This window comes from Gymnoscopelus braueri, assembly GCF_963280865.1.
Source record: "Gymnoscopelus braueri genome assembly, chromosome: 17".
In the NCBI taxonomy this organism is placed as follows: domain Eukaryota; kingdom Metazoa; phylum Chordata; class Actinopteri; order Myctophiformes; family Myctophidae; genus Gymnoscopelus; species Gymnoscopelus braueri.
Window position 1 is genome coordinate 50362862 of NC_137617.1, and position 12341 is coordinate 50375202.

At 42.8% G+C, this 12341-nt stretch overlaps 1 protein-coding gene across 3 annotated transcripts in view; it reads left to right on the forward strand.

Annotated features, from left to right (window-relative positions):
* Positions 1–10: 10 nt before the first annotated feature.
* LOC308105325 (kelch-like protein 24) overlaps positions 11–12341 on the forward strand; it is a 33458-nt gene continuing 21127 nt past the window's right edge. For all 3 annotated transcript variants that reach the window (XM_080455982.1, XM_080455983.1, XM_080455984.1), the window contains exons 1-7: positions 11–36; positions 1211–1345; positions 3310–3489; positions 4730–4864; positions 6908–7099; positions 9429–9572; positions 10676–10838. In XM_080455982.1, coding sequence (XP_080312108.1) covers positions 1244–1345; positions 3310–3489; positions 4730–4864; positions 6908–7099; positions 9429–9572; positions 10676–10838 — 916 coding nt within the window. In that variant the 5' untranslated portion in view covers positions 11–36; positions 1211–1243. The remainder of the gene's footprint in view (positions 37–1210; positions 1346–3309; positions 3490–4729; positions 4865–6907; positions 7100–9428; positions 9573–10675; positions 10839–12341) is intronic.

Here is a 12341-nt window from a genome sequence, read left to right on the forward strand (position 1 = left end):
CTGTCTTTGAAGCGGAGGAGCGGGCGGAAGTGAAGGGTTTGTTTATATTCTCTCTCTTTAAACTCTGTTCCACAGAGAAATATAGTTTTTCCTTCTTTCTTAGGTAATATTAGACACTTTGGCCAATGTTTGACCCCCTAGTTTGGGAACCCCATGTCCTATAGACTGTATATTCAAATACAATGAGAAGCATAAAGCTAGAAACGATATATTAATAGTGTATACATGTGCTCTATCTCTGGTTAAGCCGTTGCCCGCATAGCGGTTACTTCCGGTAGCGCAGCCTCTCGTCTTTAGTAAAACATTAAACAAACCCTTTAGCTATTCACCAAAACAAAGACGGGTTTAAGATGTTGAAAGCCTACTCTCCCTGGTGGGAACACTGTGAGCCCCTCACCTCACCTCTAAAATACACTTTATGACCAAAATGTAAAAATATTCCACAGGATGGAAAAAACTAAGTTTTAGTTACTCCACTGCGCCCCCTACTGATCTGGTCAATGGAACTTTTCTAGATGCGCTACTGTTCTTTGATTGATTGATTGATTGATTACTTTATTTAGAAATTAGCAGGGGAAAAAGCACATGACAATACAAGGTCAACTGAAGAAGATTGAAAAGCCTAATGGCTTGTTTCAAATGGGATCCTTTTGTACTCAAAACGCATCCGTGTCATTTTAGATTTCTTTATAAAAAAAATCGTGAACATTTGTGCAAATCTTTCTATATATCTTTTTAAGTGAACATTTGTAAGTCAAATCTTTGCTTCATGGGGGTCCCTGGAACAACATGTTTTGAGATGGGTGTCGGGGGCCAAATACATATCATTTTGGGTGGTCCTTCACATGAAAAAAAGTTTGAGAACCACTCAAATATACTGTACAGCAACATACGTTTAAAAAAGAAAACTGTTAAGATTTAGAAGACATTCCCTAGAGGCAAAGATTTGAGTTAAAACATTTCGCTTTAAAAAAATACATATATATATTCAAAGACTTGCGCACATTTTAATGATTTTTCAAAAATAGCAGATCTACAAGCTCATAGCGTGGCACTCGGTGCCGCGCTATGAGCTTGTAGATCTGCTATTTTTGAATACCCGAAGAAATCTATAAAATGCCACAGATGCGTTCCAGGATTGAATGAACAGTGAGGATTTCACAGTGTAACCAGGTGTAACAGTGACATGGTGTGTTCGTTCTCTCTTCAGACGTAAGTGGCTCCACTCCTCCAGACCTCAGCCATGGCTGACAACATCCTGGATGCCTCCTCCTGTGAATCCAAGAGGATAAGACTGGACTATGTGACGTGTCAATCCAAGACAATGAGACTGGACTCTTACCATGTGAGTGTGTGTCTGTTGTCTGTTGATGTAGCAGTAATAACAATAATACCTTAAATGTATATATAGCGCTTTTCTAAGTAATCAAAGTCGCTGTACCATGCATGATCTAGAGTAGATCATAATGTATGTGTGTGTAGCGGCTCAGGGCCTCTGCCTGATGACCAACAGCCTGATATCTCCCCCTACTGGCCAAAGGGGTGAATTCCAGAATAAAGTTGTTGGTTTTCCACGTGGGAGACCTGGGTTCGACATCCGGTCGTTACATTGACACATCAAGAAGCACAGGAGGGCAGAATACTGTCTGTCTGTCTGTCTGTCTGTCTGTCTGTCTGTCTGTCACAATTATTACATAATGGCCTCATCACAATGATTTGAGATAATCACAGATGTAATGATGACACAGTCCTGTAGTGATGATGTAATGATGACACAGCCCTGTAGTGATGATGTAATGATGACACAGTCCTGTAGTGATGATGTAATGATGACACAGCCCTGTAGTGATGCATCTCTGTGTGATCTGATCAGACCCTTTAGGAGGGTTTGGGCCTGTTTGGTAAAGGTTGGTGCAGATTGATGGAAGGGTAAGGGGCACATTGAGGGGGTTTGGGGCACATTGAGGGGGTTTGGGGCAGATTGGAAGGGTAAGGGGCACATTGCGGTGGTTTGGGGCAGATTGGAAGGGTAAGGGGCACATTGAGGGGGTTTGGGGCAGATTGGAAGGGTAAGGGGCACATTGAGGGGGTTTGGGGCAGATTGGAAGGGTAAGGGGCACATTGAGGGGGTTTGGGGCAGATTGGAAGGGTAAGGGGCACATTGAGGGGGTTTGGGGCAGATTGGAAGGGTAAGGGGCACATTGAGGGGGTTTGGGGCAGATTGGAAGGGTAAGGGGCACATTGAGGGGGTTTGGGGCAGATTGGAAGGGTAAGGGGCAGGTTGGTGGTAGGGAGGTCAAGGGGAAGACTGAGAGAGGGCAGGATGAGAAAGCTCACTCTAGTCTACATTATCCAGCCAGGTCAACACGCTAAATGTAAAACCAAGAGAACAACAGAAAACATGTGTGTTGTTGTTGACTCATTAAACTGTCTCAGAGGAACTAATATATCAAATAAAATGTGTAAAGTGTGCACAAGGACAGTTTTCTAGCCACATGAACCAGATCAGCATCACGACTCACAGTTTACAGTTTAGGCATTTATCAGACGCTCTTAATCCACAGTGACTTACAGTAAGCAAGGACACAAGATAATACATCATAATACATCAAATGCCTAGAAATAGTAATCTAATAATAAAGTAATACATAAGTAAACCAATAATCTAATAATAACTAATACATAGGTAAACCAAGAACCTATCGGCAGCCTGTACATTGAAACTATTGACTCACAGATGAATAGTAGTTTATTTGTTATGGTTATGATGTGGTGGTTGCTCTTCAGCAGTGGTGGAAAGTAATTAAGTACATTTACTCAAGTGCTGTACTTAAGTACAATTTTGAGTTATTTGTACTTTACTTGAGTATTTACAATTTCCAATACTTTTACTTCTACTCCACTACATCTCGGATCCAAATATTGTACTTTTACTCCACTACAATTATTTGAAACTAATTGTTAATAATAGTTACTAGTTACTTTGTAGATTTTGATTATTATTACAAAACACACATTAACCACTTCAGCTCTATATACATTTCGGCTATTTGAAAATAGCCGATCACAATGCGTCGCATAAAAGATTTTTATACATTTGAAAACTTGAAAAGGGACATTCTGCTCAATGACTACTTTCTACTTTTGGTACTTTAAGTACATTGTGATACCAATACTTTTGTACTTTTACTTGAGTAAATTTTGAATTCCGGACTTTTCCTTGTAACAGAGTATTTCTATATTGCAGTATTGATATTTTTACTTAAGTAAAAAAAACATTTGAGTACTTGTTCCACCGCTGCTCTCCAGGAGGGCGGCAGCAGCGTGGATGCAGAGATGTTCGTGGACCCCCACCATCCCAACACGGTGTTAGAGGGTCTGAACAGGATGCGTCTCAGCGGGACCCTGTGTGACGTGGTCCTCTGCTGTGAGGGACGGGAGCTCCCCTGTCACCGTTATGTCCTGGCCTCCTTCAGCTCCTACTTTGAGGTAAATGACACACTTCTATCTATTAGGGCTGTCAAACGAATATTCCAACATTATTCGAATATTGGGAAAATATGTATATTCGAATATGAAAATTAATATTCGCATCAAGTGAAGGTGGGGGCCGCCAGTTGCCCATGTATGTTTTAACCCATTAAAACCGGGAGAGCACCCCAAGTCAACCATTGTCCTTCTCTCCCTGTACAGGCCATGTTTACATCTTTCTCCTTCTCCCCCTGTACAGGCCATGTTTACATCTCTCTCCTTCTCTCCCTGTACAGGCCATGTTTACATCTTTCTCCTTCTCTTCCTGTACAGGCCATGTTTACATCTTTCTCCTTCTCTCCCTGTACAGGCCATGTTTACATCTTTCTCCTTCTCTTCCTGTACAGGCCATGTTTACATCTTTCTCCTTCTCACCCTGTACAGGCCATGTTTACATCTTTCTCCTTCTCTCCCTGTACAGGCCATGTTTACATCTTTCTCCTTCTCTCCCTGTACAGGCCATGTTTACATCTTTCTCCTTCTCACCCTGTACAGGCCATGTTTACATCTTTCTCCTTCTCTCCCTGTACAGGTCATGTTTACATCTTTCTCCTTCTCTCCCTGTACAGGCCATGTTTACATCTTTCTCCTTCTCACCCTGTACAGGCCATGTTTACATCTTTCTCCTTCTCTTCCTGTACAGGCCATGTTTACATCTTTCTCCTTCTCTCCCTGTACAGGCCATGTTTACATCTTTCTCCTTCTCTCTCTGTACAGGCCATGTTTACATCTTTCTCCTTCTCTTCCTGTACAGGCCATGTTTACATCTTTCTCCTTCTCACCCTGTACAGGCCATGTTTACATCTTTCTCCTTCTCTCCCTGTACAGGCCATGTTTACATCTTTCTCCTTCTCTCCCTGTACAGGCCATGTTTACATCTTTCTCCTTCTCTCCCTGTACAGGCCATGTTTACATCTTTCTCCTTCTCACCCTGTACAGGCCATGTTTACATCTTTCTCCTTCTCTTCCTGTACAGGCCATGTTTACATCTTTCTCCTTCTCTCCCTGTACAGGCCATGTTTACATCTTTCTCCTTCTCTCTCTGTACAGGCCATGTTTACATCTTTCTCCTTCTCTCCCTGTACAGGCCATGTTTACATCTTTCTCCTTCTCTCTCTGTACAGGCCATGTTTACATCTTTCTCCTTCTCTCCCTGTACAGGCCATGTTTACATCTTTCTCCTTCTCACCCTGTACAGGCCATGTTTACATCGGGCATGAGGGAGGCCACCCAGGAGAGGGTGACCATCAGTGGGGTGGAGCCTCACATCGTTGGTCTGCTGGTGGACTACGCCTACACTTCCAAGGTGTCCATCTCCACTGCAAATGTGCAGGTAACAGTATTATCATCATCCTAAACCTTTATTCACTGGCCCTCATTTATCAATGGAACGTACAAACCAGCTCAGGAATGAGCTGACCGTCTGAGCTTTGATAAATCTGACGGCTGAAACCGACCGCCATTTAAACAGCACGCCCTAAAATATATTGACGACATAAATAACCAGAATACGACCAAACAACGTATGGAAAGCCAATAAGAGAGTTTCCCCCGCCCGCCCGCGTCTGACACACACACACACACACACACACACACACACACACACAGACACAGACACACAAACACACCTACTTGCAAGCCCAAGTGTAGCATTGGCACTCTGTGGAAACAGCAGTCTTTCATGTATTCCGTGATGGTACAATCTTTGTCAAGTAGCCGACATGAATGACCCCAGTCTCATCGTCATAAATCATACCATACGTTTGTATATTAATTTAACCCATTACGAGCAGTGAGCAGTGCGCGTTCTAGTTACACTTAAAATAAAGCAATCATGTATTCCACCTTGAGTCACGGGCTGCCGTGACGCCACGTTAAATGAGAAATAGCAGGCAAGGCAGTCATAATAATCTGCGTGTGTTGGGACGGTTAAATGTCTGATCTCCCGCGGTGGCCAAATGAATCCACAGCATGAAGAATCACCTGCGCTGGTCAAAGGTTTGGAGGGTGGGGTTTATATCCTCAACCCAGCCCAGGTTGTATAACTCCATATAGGACACGCTACTGTAAGTTTGGAGACCTCGCTCTGTCCATGAAAAGATACTGAAAAGGCCGCGCCATGCAGTCCTGAAATGCTCTCACATAAGCACTCGTATATTTTGAAAATAGCAGAGCTGCAAGCTCACGATGCGTCGCATTGACGCGTTGTGAGCTTGTAGATCTGCTATTTTCAAGTAGCCCACGCAGCCAGATCTGCAGTCTTATCTGAATGACTGTTAAAGCAGTTTGTTTAAATTTGTTTATAAAATGTTATATTTTCACAGGGATTATTTATTAGTGTGTTAGATATACATCGTGGAGTGGATACATGTGTCCAGATGCCTGTCAGACGGTCAGGATATATTGATAAATGCCGAAAGTTGCGGTGATCTCGCTGTACGCCCATTATTTGGTTGATAAATGAGGGCCAGTGTCTCCATTTTGTCCTACACAAAAGCAGCCTGAAAATCCATCTATCGGGATAGATGGATAGATGGATAGATGGATAGATGGATGGATGGATGGATAGATGGATAGATGGATACTTCAAGGGAATTAGATGTAAATTCCCATAGAAAGAAGGTCTTTCACTTTTCTCCTTAGTTGGTACATGTAGTGTTCTGCATGTGTTGATGACATGCATTAGTGAGTTAATTGTTTATGCCATGCTGATAAATTGAATACATAGGACCACAATGGAAGCAAATCCCCAGGACTTTTTTTTGTGTTGTCCTTTTAGCCCTTAATGTCTGAAGTGCTTCATAAAGATAATCCGTTAAAACCGGGAACGCATCTGAGTCATTTTAACTTTTCTTTGGCTATTATTTTTTTTTTTTTTCGTGGAAAATGTTTGCTAATCTTTGAATATATATATATATATATATATATATATATATATATATATATATATATATTGCTTCTGGGGGTCCCTGGAACGACATATTTTGACAAAATACCGGCCAAATACATGTCATTCTGGGGGTCCTTGACATGAAAAAGTTGGAGCACCACTGATATAGAAACATAGTGATTTAGAAAAGATTTTTAGATATGCGTTTGGCCGTGGACCCCCATCTCAAAATATGTTGTTCCACCCCCCCCAGAAGCAAAGATTTGAGTTAAACATTTTCACTTTAAAACACTATATATTCAAAGATTTGCACACATTTTCAAGATTTTTCAAAAATAGCAGATCTACAAGCTCATAGCGTTGCACCGAGTGCCGCACTATGAGCTTTGTAAATCTGCTGTTTTTGAATAGGCCAAAGAAATCAAAAAATGACACACAGATTACACAGATTATAACCCCGGATTGAAAGGGTTAATGTTGTTCCAGGCCCTGCTCTCAGCATCCAACCTGTTGGATGTGGCGGCGGTCAGACGGGCGTCATGTGACTACATGACGCGTCACATGGACGTCGACAACTGCATAGGGGTCTACTGCGTGGCCGACGCCCACAACTGTGAGGCGCTGGCGGGGCGCAGCATGGACCACATCCTGGACCACTTCATAGAGGTCTACCAACAGGTCAGTGGCACTGGTGGAAAGGAACTATAAGTACACGTACTCCAAGTACTGTACTTAAAGTTGTACAATGCAGAATAAATAACGATTTTTAGCAACCTCTGCTGGTCACTACCGTCACTGCATACAATTTCCCTAGTCCTCGATTACCCAGAATTCCATTCGTTTTCACCGGAAGCCGGAAGCGTTTCAAAAAGCGATCTTTTAATTGTTTTATACTATCTACGGATCGTTTCTCTTAGCCAGTGGAGCATTAGTTACCATGAGCTGTGCTTTCTTTTTCTGTTCTTTTTCGATCTTCCAATCCTACATTATCTTAAAATCAGCGTGAGGTTCCTTTTTGTTAATAGCGCGGTAGTTCCTGGCCAAACAGGAAACCGTTGCGGTAGTTCCTGAGGACGTCGGCCACGACGTCATGACGTTGGCCAGGAACGTCATTTTCCCGGGAAAGTCCCCCCCGTACACGTTCAATAGAAAATATATAAATAAAAGGCTTCCGGGGGTGAAATTCACGGAGTGGGTGTTGTGAAACTTTTGCCACTCGCAAAAGATATACAATTTAACTTTAGTTTTGTTGAAAACGTTACCTAGTATTACTTTAAAGAGGTGGTGCCATGGTTTTGCACTTTTTCTGTTTTTGAGTGGTGCCAGCCACTCCTACACTTGACCGTGTGTGTGGGTCCGTCCGTCCGTCCGTCCGTCCGTCCGTTTGAGCACGGCCTCAACAGCTGCAGCTGATTGCAACACAAGGATGCAACCAGTTACACTAATTCAAAGGCACCACTCTCTTCACACTGGGTGTGATTTTTCATGTGTCTATGAGGTTGATAGAACTTCATTAAGCCCCCTGGTGGTGTTTTTATGGTGTTTTATGTCTTCTCTGACTATTTTGAGTTTCTTCCTGGAGGCTGAAACCTTGAGGGTCAAACGTGCCAATAGAAAAACAGCACTTTGATGACACAGTAAAATTATACCCTCCCCCTCATTATCATAACACAACAGGTGTGGGCATGAGGAGGAGGAGGGACTAGGACAGGTGGGTGGTGCTAAGGTGGTGGAGGAGGTGCTAAGGTGAGAACCTGGTATACTTAATGAACTGGAGGCGTGTCCACATAAAACATAATTTTAACACTTTCGGTACACTTTTTTGAAAAAGTCTTCCTCCTAGTATAACCACAATACCTGATGATTATGTTTTAGGGGGGGGAAATCACTGAAAATCACGGCACCCCGTCTTTAAGTACAATTTTGAGGTATTTTTGTATTTTACTGGAGTATTTCCAATTTGCAGTACCTTTACTTCTACTCCACTACACCTCAGAGGCAAATATTGTACTTTTACTCCACTACAATTATTTGAAAACTTTAGTTACTAGTTACTTTGTAGATTTTGATTACAAAACCACTTCAGCCCTATATACTAATTCGGCCATTTGAAAATACAAGCTCACAATGTCAATGTGAGCTTGTAGCGATGCGACGCGTTGACATTGTGTCTTTGTTATTGAGCTCAGTGGTCATTGTCCAGAAATAACACACGGCTGAATTCAGCGATTGACCAATCAGAATCAAGCTTTCAACCAAGCCGGGTAATAATCAAAAAGTAACACACCCCTGAATTCAGTGATTGACCCTAACCCTAACCCAAGCATTCAACCAAGCCGTGCAATGACAGTCATATGTCCATCTCACCTAAACAAATCTATTGAGAAAAGGTTACCTCAGACTATGCTTGCTCCTCCTGGTACTCCAACACCTCAGTGTCACTGAAGACTAAGCTTCAAACCTCCCAAAACAAACTGATTCGGCTACTCCTCGGATTGGGGCCCATGACCCACCTTTCTCCCACCCATTTTGCCAGCCTAGGCTGGCTCAGGGTGGAAGACAGGGTTAAACAACTAAAAATGGGTCTGGCCTTCAAAATTGTAAATGCAAATTTGCCCGATATGCCTCCTATTCCCGCATATCTGAGTAAATACCTCCAAAAGGTTAGCGACACCCACAGTCACAATACCAGAGGGAGCGTTAACAACAATTTGGTACCACCCACCCATAAATCAAACATGGGCAAATTCTCCTTCTACAGCACTGCCACCCAGGATTGGAATAGTCTAACTCCATCCCTCAAAAAATGCAGTTCGCTGGGCTCATTTAAAAGAGCCTTAAAAAAATCACCTTTCAGGAGGCCAAAGGAGGAGGTAGTACCATTTTCCCGTTAGACAGCAGACCCTCCCCCCCCCTGTTCTTGTACATAATCAATCAATCAATCAGTATGAGAACAGTGTCTTTATCTATCAGCTGATCTACTGTATTTTTTATTTTCTACCAATAGGAAGAGTTCCTCTCTCTCTCAGTGGAAAGACTGACAGACATCCTGTCCAGTGACCATCTGAATGTGACCAAAGAGGACATGGTGTTTGATGCTGCCATGCTGTGGTTGGACAAGTGTCCCACCCGCAAGCAGAGCTTTGAAAAGGTCAGTCATTCCTGAGTCTCGCCGTGACAAGACGATCAGTGATCTGCGACCTCTGTCCAGACCTCTGGGTAGTTTTAAGTACAGGGAGTTGTTATAACAACGCCCGCCGTTCCAATACATCCTTGGCGTCTATATGTTACAGGGAAATTGGCATTCGTTGGGAAATTGGAAAGGTATGCTCGTTATTAGGCGCGGGGCTTTGGCGCGAGGCGGGGCTTTGATGCGATTTTTTTTCCCAAAAATAGCAGATCTACAAGCTCATAGCGCGGCACCGAGTGCCGCGCTATGAGCTTGTAGATCTGCTATTTTTGAAAAAAAAAATGAAAAAAAAGTCTTGAAAAAAAAAGTTTTAGATTTTTTTTTTCAAAATGTTTCAAAATTTCAAAACTTTCAAAAAACCTCAGGTCTTAATGGGTTAAGAAGAAAAAAGAGAAAGAGGAGTTTAATTACTCTTTCCATTCCATGTCGCTACACTTGGTTTATTGATAAATGTGTGTAATCTCTGTGTTCATGTCAAGGTGTGGGTTTGTCCATAATGTGTTCAAACACAACGTCCATGTATTTACCAGAGAATCACTGTGTTTACTTATTTATATCCATAATCATTATTTTTCCACTCAAAAAAACCTGCTCTATCCACACGTTTCACACAGATGATTTTTTTTTTTTGCTAAATATTTACTTTATCGATTTTTATATCATTGAATTGTATCGTATCACCATGAATGAACCGATATCGTCCATGTATCGTATCGTCAACCATGTATCGTGATGCGTATCGTATCGCTGTTAAAATGTATCGTTACACCCCTAGTAATCACTCTGGTTTTGAGCGACCTGCCAGGTGTGTGCCTGGAACCTGAGCATATGGGGTATCTTTGACACCTGAGCATATGGGGTATCTTTGACACCTGAGCATATGGGGTATCTTTGACACCTGAGCATATGGGGTATCTTTGACACCTGAGCATATGGGGTATCTTTGACAGACAGAGATCTGTCTCTGGCAGCGTTTGTGCAAACCTTGCCCGTAAGGCTGATTGATTACCCAGTTGGGACTAGTAAATAAAATGAGTGTTCTTCTTCTGTGTGTTCTTTAAAAGGTGCTGGAGCAGATCCGCCTGCCTCTCATCAGCTCCCCCTACCTGTACACGTTGATAGAGGCTCTGGACGTGGTGAAGGAACAGCCGGGCTGTCAGAGGTTCATCTCTGAGGCCCAGAAGAGGCCTTACTACTGCAACACGGCCCGGCCACGCAGGACTACAGGTACTTACTACTGTCTTACTACTGTCTTACTCAGTGGTGTAAAGCAGGGGTTCCCGGTGCCGGTCCGTGGGACATGTACCACCGAGAAGGCGGCCGGGAATTCCAAGTTTTCCCCGCCGTAAATCTATAACCTTGCGTCGCCAGGATTGTCCACAGAGCGGAGAGAAGTTGAGTCGGTCACATGAAGATACCAAGGATTCGTCAGTGATGTCACTGTGGATCATAAACAGCGTCGTCCGTGCTACTTCCTGTAGTGACATCACTGTTGAATCCTTGCTAGCTTTGTCTTTGTTTCAACGTGTGTTGACGTGCACTAGAGATGCGCGGATGGGTTTTTTTGTCACCCAAATCCGCATTAACAAGTTCATTATCCATCGGCATCCACCCGTGGTAATTATATCATCCTATTTATAGATCCGCACCAACCGCACCAAATAATTGTTATTTTCCTGACGTTAGTTTTCTTATAAACAATTGGCCCCGATTCATAACGAGGGTCGTAAATATGGGGTAAATAAAGTTCGTAAATGGAGGTCGTATTTTGGTAGTCACAAACGGACGTGCAATTCCCAAAGGGGTTCCTATATCACAGAGACGTGCGTACTACCAGTGCGTATGACCAGGTGTGATGATTACTCTGGAAGGCTGCGTCCAACAGCATCCAACTTTAACGTCACCGTGCTGAACCGTGCTAAACAGCGTTGCCATGTCCGCTTATTATAAGCGAATTTGGGCTTATTTTTCTGTAAAGTTGCTTGTAAATATTGGTAGCTGTGGGGTGCGGTTTTTTGGACTTGTTTCTAAAGTGTAGTTGGTTATTTGGGCTTGCTTCACAATTGTTCAATTGTTTTAACCGGTGGTTGTCAAATATTTTTGTGTCATGGACCCCCAAGTTAATATGTACGCTAATTTATCCCTATAAGCCCCATCTGGAAATGTTTTGTGCCAGCTGGAGGCAGATTTGTGTTAGAATGTTTTAAAAAATCTTCCAAATATTCCACATTTTATTACAAGATTTTTTTTTTAAATAGCAGATCTACAAGCTCACAACGGTTTAATTAAAGTGCTTATAATGGCCTAAGTGCCAGTTGCTTCTTTTGGGCTTGTTTTCCTAGACCTGGTTGCTTATTTCTCTCACAACATCTGGCAACGCTGATGAAAGTTTGAAGTTCAACTCCGCCTCGTCCAAAGATAACAGATGCGGTGTCGCATCGCCTTGACAACGTACTGTTCTGTCTGGAAGCGGATCACGTAATAAATGCTTTCATGTGTCCGCGGCACGGACACTGATGCAAGTCAGTCCCTCCGCAGTTTCATTAAGGCATCATATAGCCTATTTTCATTATTACGTGACACTTTGGCTGAGTTGGCCGCTGGCAAACACACTGAGGGACCTATAATTCAGCTCTAAATGCGACTCATAGCCTAGAAAATAAATAAAAAGCGGTGGAATCTACATCATGTCTATATTATGCATAGGCTACAAGCAATACATCCTTTGAC